Source organism: Dermochelys coriacea, chromosome 2 (assembly GCF_009764565.3).
Source record: "Dermochelys coriacea isolate rDerCor1 chromosome 2, rDerCor1.pri.v4, whole genome shotgun sequence".
NCBI classification, from domain to species: Eukaryota; Metazoa; Chordata; order Testudines; family Dermochelyidae; genus Dermochelys; species Dermochelys coriacea.
Window position 1 is genome coordinate 125,985,629 of NC_050069.1, and position 18,307 is coordinate 126,003,935.

Sequence of the window (18,307 nt, forward strand, 5' to 3'; positions counted from 1 at the left end):
CTTATTCTAATTTGTCTCAATATTTCTTTAGCTTCAATTAACTTTATTTAGTTCAATGAAATGTATCTGCAATTTGATGGAACAGTCCACTAGTTTGCAAAACAATTAACACACTGGTGTCACCACAGAGAGAAACTGCCTACGCCTGGGCTAAAATAATGGAATGGGTTCGTATCTATAGATGGGAATTTCAAAGGCGTGCAGGGGAGTTAGATGCCAAATTTTCATTGCATGTTAATGGAATTTGGGGACCTTTTGGTTCACTTGAAAATTCCCAGGCTACGCTACAGAATTGATTTTGGCCACACTGTATGGATTATTTTCCTATTATCTTGTTTGCTGTATATAACTTTTCAGAAGTCGGCAAATCCTACTGTATTAAAGAATGACTATAAGCATTTTTCCAGGCAGGTTGATTCAGAAACACGTAAGCATTAACTTTCCACCCGTTCAGGTATAAATGTTGTCTCTTCATAAGCTGTAGCCCTAGGTAAAGGAAAAGGACGCGCACAGCATCTTTTTCAGCCTTTCCCTTGCTTGATTAGTATCGAGCGGGCCCATCCATACAGCCTGACATCTTTCCAGCAGTAGTTTACACACACTCAGCTAAAAGGCTAAATTCATTACATCAGGGACAGCGGTGGTATTTAGGTTTGACTTACTGATCTCTGCTGCTATTACTGTAATGTTGTGCCATAGCAATGTTTCCCGGTCAAGGGGTTTTGAAGTAAATATTGAACCATTTCCAGAATTGATGTTGAATACTCTGTCCATATCAGTGTGCCGATCAACGGAATATCTGAAAATACAGAGACCATGGTTAGAAAAAATGCCTTTACTTTAATTTCTGTTTTAAACTGTTGCCTAAGACTAGACATCAAATACCTAGTAAATGAGCTGCCTTTTTGTTTTCAGTGCAGACTTCAGCATCTTGATATATTCATACAAAGAGTCTGTTCTGAGCTGTTGGATAATGACATATTGGAGGGTTTGATTTAGAAGGTGGGGCATTGTCACTGAATAAATGAATTACTGTAGAATTTACATACTTCTGAGAAGCATCAAAGGTTTGCCTTTTAGTGAGAAACATGGAGTCTGTATCTTGAAAGATATGACATTCACTTATTTTCAGGCTGAATTGGCTTTCCCATTATACATCCCTCTTTTCATATTTTGCTATCTCAACTCTTTCAAATGACTTTTGATACAAAATTTGTCAGCTGGGGTGCAATTTTTGCTTTCATTCCCTCCCAAAATTGTATTGGTTAAAAAACAACAACAAAAGAAAGATACAGAGATCAGTGTAGTTGATGATTCATTCCATGGTAAATGCAAGTTCTAGCACATTAAAGGATAATCCAACTTGTTTCCTTGGTAATATGTACAGATGGATCTGAACACCACTGAACTTTGGGGGCATTCAGAATCTGAATATGGATTTGAATTTCTTATCTAGCCTCTCTCTCTTTTTATACTGAGCTGAATCTAAATCTTGGAGATGAATGTCCCTGATGCCTGTGAGGGAGTTCTGACATCCAGATCTAAATGTTGCTGCTCAGGTCCATCTCTTGTTAAAATGAAATTGCCACAGAACAAAGATGTGGCAGAAAAACTCCACTCATATCACTATGGCAGAACTAAACTATTATTCTGCTCTTGCTCTGGGCTCAGTCGTGAGCCGACCTATATACCTGTGCAAGTAAGTGAAGAGGTCTAAAGTGCTCCCTTACTCTCCTGTGTGGGCTACTTGCATCAAAGGTCACCACAATCCAAGGAGAGCAGCCACTGTGGTATCTCCTGTGCAGCTGGGCGGGTAGAGGTGGGGAGTGGGCAGAGCCTAGTTGAGGCAGCATGTTGAGGGAAGTAAGGTATGCCAGGAAAATGGCTGGTGAAGTTTAGTTTCCACCATAGATTCAGAATTTCCATCCTACAGAAAATTTTGACCCTTTCATGCTCATTTGGAATGAAAAGAAATTACAAAAGATTGGAATTTCACACAGAATGGAAACTCCCTTTTCTTACCAGCTCAAGTAACCTGGTGCTGGTTCAGCAAGATTCTTAAGCACGTGCCTAGCTTTAAGCAGTGTGTAGTGCATTTATTTCCCACCATACCCCCCATTACTGATTACTCATGCTTAAAGTCTGGCGTGTGCTTAAATACCTTGCTCAATTGAGGCTTTAGTGTTGTGGGACACTGTGATCATGGTCATTATTCTAGCAAAACTCCCAGGATTTAGCCCTAAATGTGATACAGTGTCTGGGAACAATGGAGAAACCTTTTGTATCCAATTCTTGAGCTTTTCTGAGTTTATCACAGCCATAACAGTGAGACTTCCTTCAATATATTAATATTTAGTATTTCAAAATATGAGCTGTCACAAGTCTCTATGCACATTAGGTCATCTGTATAGCAGGATGTTGAACTCAATAAAGCAATAGTGTCTTGATGAAATATTAATTTTATTTCTTCATATTCAAGTGAAAATACATACAAGATCAGTGCAGTTACAAATGTATTCTAATTATACCATTAACCCTGACCTAGAAGGATGCTTTTAATAAGCTAGACTGTCATTTCTGTCTGAGTTTATATAATCCTGGGTCTCTTTTGATCAAGGACTACTAATTATGTGGAATTGGTGGTGATTCTAATTTATGGATCATAGCCTACTATGAATTAAGCAGACAACATCAAACTTGTTTTTACATTTCTTTAATGAAATTAATGGTGCATATATGTCAGATTTCAGGACTTTATACCCTTCAAACCCTGGGTAACTGACAAGCTAGAAAGTTAATGAATATATGCATATTCCACTGTACCCTTAAACATAACTATGGGGGGGGAGAGAGGAGAGAAAAGCCAATACATGCAAGTAAGTTGTCAGTAAAATACACAAACAAAATAAAGCCTTGCATTTATTTGCAGATTATTTTCATCTGGGATACTTTTGATAAATCAGCCACAGCAGGGAGGCAGTTCCAATATATGGTGAACTACATTATGCCTCTGAGGAGTTACAAGAGCAAAAAACTCAACTAGAGATTTAAAGAAAGATCTGATAATGCCAGAAGCAGCACAATTTATTTTTTTACATGGGAAGAATTCAGAGGTTCAGTATATTACCTCTGGTTTCAGAGTAGCAGCTGTGTTAGTCTGTATTTGCAAAAAGAAAAGGAGTACTTGTGGCACCTTAGAGACTAACAAATTTATTTGAGCATAAGCTTTTGTGAGCTACAGCTCACTTCATTGGATGTGCACCTTAGAGACTAACAAATTTATTTGAGCATAAGCTTTCGTGAGCTACAGCTCACTTCATCGGATGCATTCAGTTGAATGCATCCGATGAAGTGAGCTGTAGCTCACGAAAGCTTATGCTCAAATAAATTTGTTAGTCTCTAAGGTGCCACAAGTACTTCTTTTCTATATTACCTCTGTTTACTGTAAATGTAAGCATTGTGCAAACAACACATTTTCACTAATAACTGGATGGTGGAGTGTTATTTAACATTCTAGTGATATTGGCTGTATATCAGTATTTGTATATCCATGCATACGCTAATTGTATATGTTTTGTCCTTTCTTAATGTTGTTCTGCAGCTAGGAAACCTATTGGTCAGGTCTAGGCTGATGAAATGTGGCTCCACTGATATTGTGTAGATGGTGATCAGTTATTTCTGGTTATGGCAGATATTTCTGCAAAGTTCACTTCTCAGTCTTCTTTTGCTTCATTGTCTTCTGATACTCAGCAGCTTGCTGTCTAATGCAACCACAAGTCAAGCAGATTTGTGGGTCACGAAGGGATGTGTGTGGGAATTTTTCATAATGCGTTTTCATAATGATATTATGAAGGATTCTGTAATGGAAGATCAAAGGGTCTTTCAGCTAACTGAGTTAGGGCTCATTTTATTTAAAAAGGAAAAATCTGCACTTAGGTGGGAAAAAATGGAAGGTTTTCACTGTAATATCAAGTGTCTAAAGATTTTATTTCTGACTGTCAAGGCCAATTGACAAGTACGTGACAAGTCATACACATACAGTCTAATTGCATCCTCCCCTAAGCTCAAAGTGGAAGTCAGATTTAGCATCTACACTTGTCATGGAAAAAGATCACCCTGTCAAGAATATGGAACCGCATACTGTCCTCCCACATCCTGGGAGATCCCACAAGATATTGGCACCATAAAAGCCCCATTAGGATCATAATTTATTGGCAGGCCCACATCTCATAGGCTAGTGGTTCCTTGGTTTCCTCTTCCCTCTTGCTCTTCTTCCTGTCACTTCCTTCCGGTGTCTCAATCTCTTCCTCATTTCTCTCTTTTTCCTCCTTTGGTTTTCATTTTGGACAAATCAGTGAGATTTTCATTACCCTATTCTCAAATAAGGGGATACCCTCACCTTGCAAATTAAATTCTGTTTCATCTAAATAATATCAACCACCTTGGACTGTAAATCTAAATATTTCCCTTTGATGTTTTCAATCCATTGTTATGTTTGCACATAGTATTAGTGGGTTAGATCTACTCTGCTGGTATGAGTCATTTCCCTTTGTATGGACTCTGTCCCATCTGCTCTTTCTGGGGAAAATCATGGCCTGGCTTGCATGGCTGTACAAGGAATTAAGGAGGTGTCTGATACCATGGTGTGAGTAATCTGCAGAAGGGGGTGTTACAAGAATATGTTATAGATAGATAGTTATAGATAAGGTACATAGGGCTCAAAACTATACAGCATAGTTCCCGGTTTCTATAGGGCAAATAAAACTTCTTGGTGTGTGCTGCATATGGCTTCTTGTGTGCAGCTCTTAACATACAGGAAGCAGGATCCACAGAGGCACTACATTCCCAGCCCCTCCTGTGCCACTGGGTGGGAGATGGTTGGAGGAGATAGGGTCCGGGTGGGGCCTTCTACGAGCCATCATGTCTGTGTGCTGACATGCTGGAGAACATACACTGTGCCAGGTATAAACCCAGTGCAGTTTATTTTCTCACAGGGTTCCTCCAGGACCAGCACAAGAGTGTGCTGCCCCTTACAACAGGCAGATTGTAGAGTTACACTCTAGTCTTCTGAAAGCTTGTATACTGGAAGTTTTTGTAAAAACAAAATAAAACCTTTCTTTAAAAAAATTGGATCTGCCAACATGGCACCAGAGGCCATGGCACAATATGGCGATAGAGGACAAACAGCCTATGTGGTACCATTCTTTCATCATGAGGTCGTGCTGATGAGAGATTTTTTTTCTCTAGTAAATTTTTATTTTTTTCTTCTTTTACTTTGTCATTTTATTCTCCTTGGACAAAATTCAAAAAAAAAAGATATATTAGAATTGTAAAAGGTACAGAGAAGGGCAACAAATATGATATGGGGTATGGAACAGCTTCCATATGGAGGAGAGATTAAGAAACGGTGACTATTCAGCTTGGAAAAGAGAGAACGAAGGTGGGATCTGATAGCGATCTATAAAATCATGACTGGTGAGGAGCAAGTGAATAAGAGAATTGTTATTTACTCTCTCGTGTAATACAAGAACCAGGGGGGTCACCCAATTAAATTAATAGTAAGAGGGTTTAAAACAAACATAAGGAAGTACTTCTTCACACAATGCATAGTCAATCTGTGGAACTCCTTGCCAAGGGATGTTGTGAAGACCAAAAGTATAAGTGGGCTCAAAAAAGAGTTAGGTTGATGGAGATAGGTCCATAGACGGCTATTAGCTAAGATAGTCAGGGATGTAATTTCATGTTCTGGGTGTCCCTAAGTCTTTGACTGCCAGATGCTGGGACTTGATGACAGGGGTTTGATCACTTGATAATTGTCCTGCTATGTTCACTCTCTCTGAAGCATCTGGCATTGGCCACTGTCTTAGGACAGGATACAGGGCTAAATGGACCATTGGTCTGACCCAGTATGGACATTTTTATGTTCTTACATAAAATTTGTCTTATGACAGCAAAGATTGTCTGGGTGGCTAAAACAAAAGTGTGGGAATCAGCCTCAGACACAGGATTATTATTTCACTTATTATTATTTATTTGTATTGAAAAAGCACCTAGGGACTCCAACACAAAGCAGGACTGCCTTGTGCTAGGTGCTGTACAAACACAGAACAAAAAGATCTTACAATTTTTTTTGTCTTAGTTTCCTCATCAGTAAAATGAAGAAAATATTTACTTATCTCACAAGGTGGGTTGAAACGTATTAATGTTTTAAAAGCACTTTGAGATATGTCGATGGATAGTACTTTGTAGAAGTACAGTGCATTACCCATAAACCTTAATTTTATGACCTCTGATTTTATCAAATTCCCTTTTCTCCTTTGTATCCCCCCTCTCCCCCAACCCGTTTTAGGAAAGTTTTGAGTTTTCCCACCCATGATGCAAGATGCACTCAAGATGCACCTGGATTTTAAATGTTGGTGGCAATGTACCTTGCTTTGCATGTAACTACACTGCATATTTTCCATGTCCCCATCCCAACTGGTGACCTGTTATAATGCACTAACAAGAGGGTGTCACACTGTAAGATTCTTCTCCTGTTCAGTGTAAAAGAAGAGTCTCATATATTTTTTAAAAAAATCACTTTTGATCATTTTTCTCAGAAAGATCTTCATAGTCTAAACTACGCTGTAGTTGTGTTCTTGCTCGTATCACTTGCTAGTTCATTAAAAACAAGGGCTCAACTTTAATGATTCTGAACTTCAAATTTCCTCTAAAAATTAATTGCCTAATTTACAACGTCTGTGAGGCTGATTGTAAACTTGCTTACACCAGTGAATCACTTCACTGAAGTGAATGGAATTGCACTGATATAAATGAGCTTACATTGTATGACCGTGTGTGTGTGAATCTGAGTTTGTACCCATATTATACCGGGAACTATTCAGTTTTGCCTTTCTGCAACTAGAAAACGTAATTGTGGTATTCTTGAAGATTCTCTTCTTGTTAGTTAGTGTCACTAATGCCTAAGGTGTAGTGAGTAGTTACAAAAGCAATTGAAATGCAAATCGAGTTGTATGTAATGAGCATGCACACACACTCATGTATGTAGAATGTGTACATGTGTATATGTTTATGCCATGTACAGTATATAACATATACTTCATTATTAAAGGGAATGTTTTTTTGCATGCGGATGTTCAAATAGAAATAAATATAAAGCATTCAAAAAGACTGTAGAGGTGACCTGAAATAGTCTATGCTTACTTGACAGAATTTTTCGCAACATCAGGGTCCTGGGCTGTTACCGTTCCTATAATACTGTTTATGGCCACATCTTCTTTCACTTCTAGTATGTATGCTGGTCTGCTGAACACTGGGGGCTCATCCACATCCTCCACCAGGATTCTGACTGTAGTGGAGTCCTTGAATGGCCCCAAGTAGAGGAATTGGGGATCCACATGAGTGTTGGTAGCCTCCACTTTCAGAGTATACAGCTTTTTCTTTTCAAAATCCAAAGCCTTGGAAAATAAATAAGAGTCATGAAACAACAAAAAAAAAAACCGAGAGGTTTCTGGGGACTCACCATTTAAAGCCACTTCAGGCAGCATCTAGATGTACTGAATGAACTGATGATGAACTGAAGGGGGTTTTGAGAGCTAATGGAGCCCTCTTCTTAATAATCCATTACTAGACAATGGTATGAGGTGGGTGTGGTGGTTTTTTGTTTTTTTGTTTTTTTTTTTTACTCCCTGCTACTTCTGGAGTGTACTACAAAAATCTCACGGGCCAGAGAGACATGCTATGCCTGAGACCCATACAAACTTATGCTGAGCCAATATAAAACACTGCCATTGTACCAGATTGTGCCAGCTGTCAGGTATTTTCAAATCAATTCCAGGAGGGTGCCTCTGAGTCTCATCTCTGATTAATGGTCTCTCTCTCTCTGTCTCCCCTACGCACACCCGTACACCACTTTTCAAATTAAGCTCTCTGGGGCAGTGACTGTGTCTTCCTGTATGTTTCTAAGGCCCAGCAGAAGGGAGCCATGGTCCTGATTGGGACCTTGGAGTGCTGCCACCAGAAAATAAACTATAACATGATAATAATACTGTACTGCATATAGTTATACCTCAATATTTTTCTATTGTGGTAGCTCCCAAAAGCCCCAGTCAGGTTGTGGCACATTGTGTTAGAAGCTGCGAGTAGACACAGTCTTGCCCTGAAGCACTTACTATCTAAGGTTCAGATTCTCAGCTGGAGTAAATAGGTGTAGTTCCATTGAAATCAACAGAAGTAATCATCGGAATTAACAAAATAATGCTGATTTACATTAGCTGAGAATCTAGTCCTTAATATTTGTCAGGAAGAGTGCACTTAACATACACGCTTTTCCCAAATGAATTTGCCTCCCTGGACTGTTCTCGTTATGAGATATAATCATTGGAAAACAAATTCTTCATTCTAGAACAGCCTCAACACATTTACTGTCTTTCCCCTCCTGCTCCTGCTCCCTAAGTACCACACGCTCAGGGGAAAACTCTTTATGAGAGCCCTGTGCTAAAATATTGGCTGCCCATTATTGAAATGTAATATTATGTCGTGGTGTCAAAAATGATTTAGGGTGACTCATCAAATAGAGTATCATGCTATGATAGGTTATGACTCTATCATACGGTTCTAATGCCCTTTTAAAAATACAAAAGAAACAACATTTGAGGGGCTGCACACACATACTTATAGCAACTTAGGCAGAGAGTAGCCACCCTGTTTTTTTTTTCATTTTGTTGAACAAGACTAACAGGGACAAAGTTGCTGTCAGAAGCAGACAGGAACATGAACAGAATTAGACTGATGTCGATGATCATACCCTACAAGGCGTTTCTTAAGGAACAAGTAATGACAGGTGTCATACTGATATCAACAAGCAAAGTGCATATTTTGAAAATCCACACAATGTCTGTTTCATGTTGACTAAACTTGAACTGATGGAAGTTGATATCTGTAACCTTATCACACTTGCCTGATAACTCACTATTAACAAGATTATTCAAATCCTTTCCGACAGCCAAAGTGCAATCTATTAGATGATGCACACTGTGATCTAATAAGGCACTGTGGTTTTTTTTAAAAAAGTGAATGTACTAAATGGTTTATTAATTACATTATATGCAAAATGTACATTAATAAATCGTGTGCTTTGATTTACTAGAGCATCTATAATTCAACACCTTCTGAGAGGTCAACGGTAATTTAAATAGGCAAAAGAGTACAGGGACACTGATTATTTCTGTTGACTAACTTAGCACTTTCCTAATAAGTAGAACAAATCTTTTTTTTAAATATTTTTACTCACATTAGGGACAAAGAGCACAAGTGAAGGGCACTTCTCCAGCCTTTGAGATGAACTTTCTGAGGCAGCAGAACTTTCTCTCAGACCTGTCCCTCTTTATAGGTTAAATGCTGCTCCTTCCCATTCAAAGGCTGTGCAAGCAGGTTTTGTGAAGTGGTTCTAAGAGGAAACAGGATTGGGGAGGGTGGGAAGGGGTAGGAATCCTAATTGATTTGGTAAAAGGGACTTTGTACAGAGGATTTGGAGGAGACTCTTAATAAACAATGTGTAAATCACTGAACAATGTCAATTGCTTGACAAATTAAACGCACATCATGTAAGGCTCTTAAAGGGACTCTAAACGTTGGAATTAAGTTTATTAAAATGTGTACCTTTTTGACTGTTATAATTCCTTCCTGTGTGTCCTTGTCAGTGATAACCCCAAACATGTCTGATCCATCTCCTTCAGTGATGCTGTATTCGATCTCAGCGTTTTCACCCACATCAGCATCATTCGCTTTTATCCTGCCAATTGGTGATTCAGGTGGAGCAGATTCAGGTGTTTTGAACTGGTATGTGCCTACAATAAATGAGAAAGCAGTTTTGGTTAGCCAGAACCATGGTATTTTGGAGTCTGGATATAAAAGCTGTATTTGCTTGCCAGACGCAGATGTACCAATATTCTGATCAGTAGATTTAAGAAGTTGCTGATCTCCAGGTCTTTAGCAAGAAGTAAAACTCACCCCATGTCTTAGTTTCATAACAATAGAGGTAAGTGATTCCCTGACAAGACCCTAGTATGACAATGAACTTTTTTTTCCTTTCTACCTGCAAGTAATGTCAGACAATATCTTGGGTCCCTTTTGGCCAGTTGAAGATGGATAAGAATAGAAAAAACAACCTCTATATGTTAAAAGATGCACAAAATATAGAGAACTACCAGTAGCCTGTGTGATATAGTGACATTAAAACCAAATCCAGGCCAGTCTTTACCGCAAATGTGTTGCACTACAAACTGCTCCCAACATCCCTAAGAAAAGTTACTTGGGGAATGTTGGCATTGTGTTGATGCATCATTGATTCAGGCAATAAGAGATGCTCACGCGCAAAGGTGTATAATATACTTTATGGGGCAGAGACTTACATTTCAATTTAAGTCCACCAAATTAAATGGGAGCTGTTGGCCCACAGCCAAGGGCAGACTTTGGACCTAAATGACAAGTTGCTTTCAATAACATTTTTGGTGATTTAACAGTCAAAGCTTTCATATTTGTCTGATAGTATCTAGAATCTCAAACAGCTGCTACTGCTCTTGGCTCAGATGGCAAAGGTTAGGTAAAGCAAAAAAATTGTGTGGGAGATTTTTAATCAGTTTACACCCAGAATCTGGCAATAATACAAAGGACTGTTGATTCTAAGGGCTGCACAAATGGGTAATGCGCTTTATGGTGGTGGAATTTCTAAAGCGCACTACCATGTTGCACATTAATTGGCCATATAGACCCCGCTGGTTCATGCTTAAGATTTCCTAGTGCATTTTCACATAGTACTATTTGAAACAGCACTATGTTGAAGCATAGTTGCAAGGAAATTCCATTGATTTCAACGGAATTACTCCAGGGACAGATTTGAGTCATTTAAATTAGTATATTTCAAAACACAGACATTAGAATAAAGCAGAAATCGCTCTAAAAATAATTGCAGACACATGCTAACACAAAGAATGTGAGAGGAGGTCCCCAGCCATACCGTTTAATGAGAAGAAAAAATAAGGATGCTTTCTGTTTAGTAATGTTCATCTCAGACTAGCTCTAGCAAAGCAGTGAAAACATTACAAGAAACATTTTCCATCCACTGGAGTTAAGCACTAGTATCAAGCCACTGCTCACTCACTCTGTGGAAGCCCGATATGCAGTAGGCTCACAGTTTATGACAGCAGAAATAAGTGGGGAAAAATATTAATTTCTGTCTAGACTTCCTTAAAGACTTTCAAAGAAACAAAAATGGTCCGCACTCTGTGGGAATCGTGGTGGATTGTCATTGACGTCAGTCAGTGTGATGTTCACCGTGGTAGTTCCTGAGAGTCCACCCATCTGTCCACCCATGTCCTTGGCCTGGATGACCACTTGGTACTGCTCCCTGTTTTCTCGGTCCATGTTGAGCAAAGCGGTTTTGATAATACCTGGGAAGGTGGGAATTAAGGAGGGGAACATAGTTGGTAGTGTACTGTCTTTGACAGAAATGCTTATTTAAAAAAAAATAGATGACAGTCTCTGCATAATCAGTAAACTTTGCCCAGTATAAATATTTACTGTTATGAGATGGCATATTAAATTACAGACCTGTCACATTGTATCTCAGGCTGCTGCCTGTATGACAGACACAATATTAAGGACATCCCCAGAAAAACGTTAAAGCAATTTGCATGCATTGTTATTTTATATGACTATTTATCCCTCTTTAACTTGGCATGAAAGTCTCTTGTTAAACTGGAAGAAGGGTTGTCTCTCATTATAAGGTACTTCAGTTATTTTCCCCATCCCATCAACTTTTATTTTGACAGACATGGCAAAAACAAGCAAACTTCAGCAAGGCATCATTAAGAGGCAGCACAGAGACATTAAATGGCAGGGAAATTAATTAAGAAAGCAGCAAGCACCCAAGCATACAATATCTAATTTTATTTATACAGTGATTGAAATTCTCCTCCTAAATATTTTATTATTCAAAGGCATAAATGTCAGTTAGGCACCTAACTCCCACTGAAATTCAATACTTTATATTTGTAATAAAGCAAAATGTTTATATTTATCTGTATGCAGACACACCAACTCAAAGCAGTACCAGATCCTGACAAAACAATAGATGCAAAACTTGCAGGAAGATCTCCACTGCTACAATGATCAATGCCCCACACAACACACCTTTCAAGATCCATGGATCCTACACATGCCTATCACAACATGTGGTGTACCTCCTCCAATGCACTAAATGCCCCAATAACGACTATTTTCAGAGTAGCAGCCGTGTTAGTCTGTATTCGCAAAAAGAAAACGAGTACTTGTGGCACCTTAGAGACTAACAAATTTATTAGAGCATAAGCTTTCGTGAGCTACAGCTCACTTCATCGGTTGCATTATGCTCTAATAAATTTGTTAGTCTCTAAGGTGCCACAAGTACTCCTTTTCTTTTTGCGAATAACGACTATGTAGGTGAGACCAGACAATCACTATGCTCTCCAATCAACTCACATAGGATAACGATGAAAGACAAAAACATCCTATCACCTGTAGGTGAACACTTTTCACAAAGTGAGCATTCTATACCTGACCTATCAGTTCTCATTCTCAAAGGAAACTTGCACAACATTTTCAAAAGATGAGTCTGGGAGCTTAAATTCATAACTCTGCTAGACATTGAAAATCATGGACTGAGCAGAGACACTGGATTTATGAGTTATTACAAGAATCTGTAACCCACTAACTCCCTCTTTTTGTCCTATGACTGCAGAGGTGTTAATTGGCCAGTCTACCTTGACTGGCCCCTACAATATGTACTAACTACTTATAGTAAACAATCTGTTCCACCTTGCATTTAGCTGGGACCAGGGGTCAGCAACGTGTCCATGGTAAAAATGTTGAGGTCTGTGGTAATTTTTCAAAAAATTGAATGACATAAACCCCCCTCTGTCCCCATGTCTGTCACTAAGTACAGTAATTTTGTCAAGCGTCCTTCGCGCAACATGGTGGTACCAGCCCCTGGCTGGGACACTGGGAGTTCCTTTCCCAGACCTGAAAGGGAGCTCTGTGTGGCTTGAAAGTTTGTGTCTCTCATCAACAGAAGTTGGTCCTATAAAAGATATTATCTCACCTATCTTGTGTCTCTATATTTATCTGGTCTAAGACCAGATCATTTGCTCTTCTGTAGTCAGTAGGAATAGAATTCTGGTCACACTGAAATCCCTAGTTTTGCTGTTGAGGTCAGTGGGAGCAGGATCAAACCTTTGCTGTATCTATTTTTCCCCATACACTCTGCTAAGAAACCATTGCACTACCAGCTAAAGCATATGATACCTCATCTTTATTATCCATTTGGATAGAAGAATGTATGATATACTCTGCCAAACTAGAACCATTGGTCCATCAAGAGAAGAATCCGACCTCCTTCAGTAGCCAGTATCTTATGCTTCAGAGAAAGGTGAACCCACAGCCTCCTATAACCACAGAAGCTATTGGACATATGATTATTCAACCCCCAACAAGAACAAAATCAGCCATGTTACAGGGATATAGACAACTTTTTAAAATTTTGAGTGTGTGTGTCTACAGTCAAAAATAATAAACAAGTTGTTGAGTATCACTTTAATGAGTAATTTTGTACCATGAGTAAACTCATCCACTTTTCATAAAGTGAGATAAACGAGTTTTTGTTCCAAACTTGGTGTTTCCTTTATTTATTAATGCAATCCTTAAATGGGGGGTAGGGGTGGTGGTGAATCCTCCTCCTTTCCCCCAAGCACTATCTGACTTGATGCCCTCCTGAGGACAGAATTAGGGCTAGCCAAAAAACAAGAATTCCATTTTATGAACAATTTTGAGGTTTCAAAATCTGTTGGTGTTACACATCGGAATGATACCAAAACCTTTCAGAAAATGAGAAAGACCCTTGCTAGAATATCCAATAGGCCAGTGGTTACAGCACTCACTTGGGTCTCCCACTAACCCCTGGGCTATTCTGTATGTATGTGTGTGTCTCTCGCTCTTTCCAGAAATTCCACTTTGGACCTGAGAAACCTACCTAACAAAAGTTTCTTTGATACAGATACGTTGCCACAAAAAGTTTCTGTTTGACAAACCAATATTTTCTGATGAAAATCTCCCCAAAAGCCCTAGACGGAACTCAAAAAGGCTGGATCCTGAGAGATGTTATATTGAGTGGGGCAAAGCCAAATGCACCTCTTCTATCATGATTCTAAATGAAGATTTACCCCCAGAAGATTAACATAAAATATCTCTCTACATTACAGATGTACAGAAAAATAACTTTAATCGTTTTATTGGCACAAGTTTTAAATAAACACCAAGAAGAAGAAAAGAAAAGAAAACTCAGCTTAATTCAGCTGTTATGATGATCCATGAGTAATCTTTCCACCCGCCTTCCCTTCTTCTTTCCTCATTGGAGCCAAACTATTGAACTGAGCAACACTTGGTTTAATTTAAGGCTCTGCAAAGTGTCCGTGCCCATTGCTTGTTGAAAATGATTGAAAACTAGTTCACATCTAGGTCTAATTATATTTATTTGCCTTTGATGTTAAGATTAAAATAATGTAGGTATCATGTTTACAGATGTATCGCTCTACTGGGTTTGTCAGATTCTGCACTGAGTAAAATGTAATCTCTTTGAAGTTTTTGTTTAATATGTCCTAGCTTGGTTTAACATGTCATTTTAAATTACAGACACTGTCAGAGAATGACAGATATAAGGTCTCCTGACCTGACTCAGACTCCACTGAGAAATACGGTTGTCCCTGGAGAATGCTGTACACAACTTTAGCACTGTTTCCATAGGTAGGATCATCGGCATCCGTCGCAGTGACTTGCACAACAAATGTACCTGCAATGATAAATAAAAAACATGTACTCTCGTTGGTAGACAGAGTAATTTATAGTATAGTTGCCTGTGCCTTTATCCATCTGGACATGCTTTAATGTTCCTGCTCTTTTCATAGTTATATCGCTACTCTGACAGGGGCCGAAAATGCTTTTGAACTATTTCAACGAACAGCAATTTGTGTGGGTGAAAATTATTCTTTCCCTGTACCTGATGTTTGCTTGCTTATTTATAGAAAACATTTGGTTTGAATATAGTACAGTTACTGCAATGTAAATTTACAAACAAGAACAGTACTGTGATATTGTCCTTTCAGAAATCCGTCTCCCTGCCCACGCGAGCGCTAACAGACAGTTAATGCAAGTTTGTCTCTTGCATTAAAGAGATGTTTTGGAGATGTGGTATTGTGCATATAGATCGTGTCTTTCCAAGTTGGACTGGAATAATCAGTGGCTCCCCCGTGTGTGAAGAGGACTTGGGAGTGGGTGCGGAAAGACCTTTGTGGTTAATCTTCTAAAATTAAATAAATAAAAATTCAGCCTTATTCTGTATTGTTCTTATTATTACTATTATTTTTCTGTTCAAGGGAAATTCCCTTCATGGGGATCCCAGGAGTAGCTTGAAGCTAACAAATCCCTAGTGCTATATTGCCAGGGAGCCATGAAGGACCCTGATGTGGATGGGTTTGCACAAATGGCCCTGTACCTGAGGGGAAACCTGTGAGATCTACAAAGCTTAGGGACTGGAGTGCTGGTGACAAATGCTATGTCCTCAATGAAAGAATTTGGGGAAACTGAATAAGGCCTTTCAAATACCCATCTGTGGGTATTTTAATTGGGAGCCCACTGCATTTAATCTATTAATCAAGAAGCACTGAACAGCTCCTTCTCTACTGACAACACATCTGTGATCCCGAATAGACTGTTTAATTTAATCCTGGAGGAATCTCATCAAGACTGGAGTTTGGGTGTTTATTATAACTAGCTGGGTATCTTAGGTTTGGAAAACTGCTCTGGGAATTCAAGAACCAGCCTCTATTTGTGACACTTTGGCAGTTCTCCTTCGAGTCCCCGTGGGAACCTGGGGGCGTTATATGGAAAAAAAGGAAAGAAAAAAAGTACATTTTTAAACACAGCTGAAGTTTTTTTGGATTAAAAAAAATGCAATTCTGGTTAAATTCAAGTTTTGGGCAAAGCTTAAGCTATGTTCTTATTTCATCTAAACTGCTTTGCCCATTCCTCTATTTAAAGGGCACCAGCCCAATACTGTAGGGAAAGACAAACTCCAGCTGCTGTTGGAGCCAAAAAAAGTCAATTGTTTAGACTCTACAGGGAAGTTAAATTCTGTTTCATATTTTCTATAAAATGTACAGTTGTACCAAAACCCAAAGATCTGAACACCCCCATTCTGGTCGGTATTTAAAATCTGAACCCAAGTCAAGAACTGAATTTTGCAAAGTGTCTCATCTTTGTAATCAGTCAAACCAAAACCTCGGATCTGGTATTTGAGGGCTGTATCCAGCCCTCAGATACCAGAATCTTGACTCCCACTCTCTCAGAAAAATAGCCACTGTTCAGTTCTAGATGAAATGTTTATTGTACCAAAAACAGTGCTGGTTTTGGGACTGAGGAGACATTTTTGAACAAAGTATCCACTCCACAGATTAAAGAATGCCATGTCCTAATGTAAAATGTTAGGGGGATGCTGTGACTTTGATGGGGGTAAGGTTTCATTCACATGACAAACCCCATGAATGAGCTGAGAGAAGATGCCCATTAGTCCTTTTTTGCATATTGTTCATGGTTTATTTGAATCCTTTACTTGATGCTATTTGTTTAATGCTTCTCTCACTGGACATTGTTTCAGATTACAAATGTGCTGTGTTGCTATTCAATCTCCCAGCTCTCTCTAAAAAGAAACAAGGGACAAAGAAATGTGAACCTGTGAAACCCTCTAAATACGGGCCCCCTGAATCTCCAAAGGTGAGTTTTTAATCCATTCATTTTAAATCTGATTTTTTATGTTCTTTTATTGATTCTAAAGGCCTTATCCAAAGCCCAGTGAAGTCAGTGGAAAGATATGGATTTACTTAAATGGGCAATGGAGAACAGCCTTTGTGTTCAATGAGAAACAAAAGATTATGGAGGGACAAAGGGAATTGAGAAATGTATCCCAAAATTAGGAAAGAGCTGAGAGGTACACTGACTTTCTCTTGTGGGAGGTACATGATCCCTCCCCCACCTTTTTCCAGTTTGTTTTTGTCCTAAACCATAAACAAGCAGAGCTGACCAGCATTAGGACTTCTGTTCCAGGTCCAACCCAAATACTAGGGATCTGATTTTCAGAGATGCTGAATGCTCCACAGCTCCAAATGAACTAAATAACAAGTATCTGCCCTGCACCTCTGAATAATGGACACTGATGCAAATCCCCCAAAAGAACCCAGATCAGACAGTGAATTACTGAGCTGCCACCTACCGACATCCGACATTTCCGGAACACTGGCGTTGTAAACATCCTTTGTAAACATTGGCTCATTGTCATTGATGTCATGGATCTTAATGATGAACTCAGACTCTGGTTCCACTGGTCGTCCAGTTCTCCTGTTTATAGCCTGGGCACGAAGTGTATAAACAGGCTTCTCTTCCCTGTCTAGTCTCTTTGTGGCCTGTATGTCTCCAGTGTTTTCATTGATAATGAAGAGGTCTCCTGCTCCATCTCCAGAAAGGATGTACTTAAGTGAGCCATCTCCTCTGTCCTGGTCTGAATGCAGCTAGTAGTGAAATGGGAATAATAAAAAAGGAAAAATAAATAATTGAGACAGTATTCTAAGGTCTATATCTGTCATCATGAGGCATGATTTACTGGTATTCATTGCAAGTCATAGTGGTCTACCTGACTTTTGTATTGCATTATTCATTTGTATCCCCTCTAGTCCTTTCTCCATAAAGCAATAAGCAGTGTCTCAGATCAGCCACATTTCAGTAGGGTGATCTTTATTTTGAAGAGAATTGTCCTGAAAAGAAGGTGGCTAGTGCACCTTCCAAGGAAATGCATAACTGCTGAAAAGCAGGACAACCTCACAGAAACATCACATGGAAACAAACTAGCATATTGCTGGGCTTTGCTTTAGCTGAAGGTGAGGGATACAGATTCAGGGTGTTTTCACTGTGCAGGCTACAGATGACCAAGCAAGCTACAGTAATGCACCATCGGTTCTTTACACTGTGCAAGGAGACTCCAGCTTCAGATGGGAATTAGTGGGCCAGATGCACTGCTGCTTTGAATTCAGCTGGGTTGAACAGAATTTATAACAGCAGTGAATTTGGCCCAATTTCTTAACTATTGTTCTCTGTATATAGTGAACGCTAGAAAGCACCTGGGACCAAACTGTACTTTTCCAAAAGAAATACCCATGGCAGGATGACA

General features: G+C 39.1%; 1 protein-coding gene across 2 annotated transcripts in view; it reads right to left on the bottom strand.

The window, feature by feature from the left end:
• The window catches only part of CDH6 (cadherin 6), a 134,322-nt gene that overhangs the window by 12,153 nt on the left and 103,862 nt on the right, over positions 1–18,307 (bottom strand). For both annotated transcript variants that reach the window (XM_038392017.2, XM_043508434.1), the window contains 6 exons: positions 17,357–17,651; positions 14,762–14,881; positions 11,283–11,450; positions 9,661–9,848; positions 7,204–7,457; positions 663–799 (listed from right to left, as the gene is read on the bottom strand). In XM_038392017.2, coding sequence (XP_038247945.1) covers positions 663–799; positions 7,204–7,457; positions 9,661–9,848; positions 11,283–11,450; positions 14,762–14,881; positions 17,357–17,651 — 1,162 coding nt within the window. The remainder of the gene's footprint in view (positions 1–662; positions 800–7,203; positions 7,458–9,660; positions 9,849–11,282; positions 11,451–14,761; positions 14,882–17,356; positions 17,652–18,307) is intronic.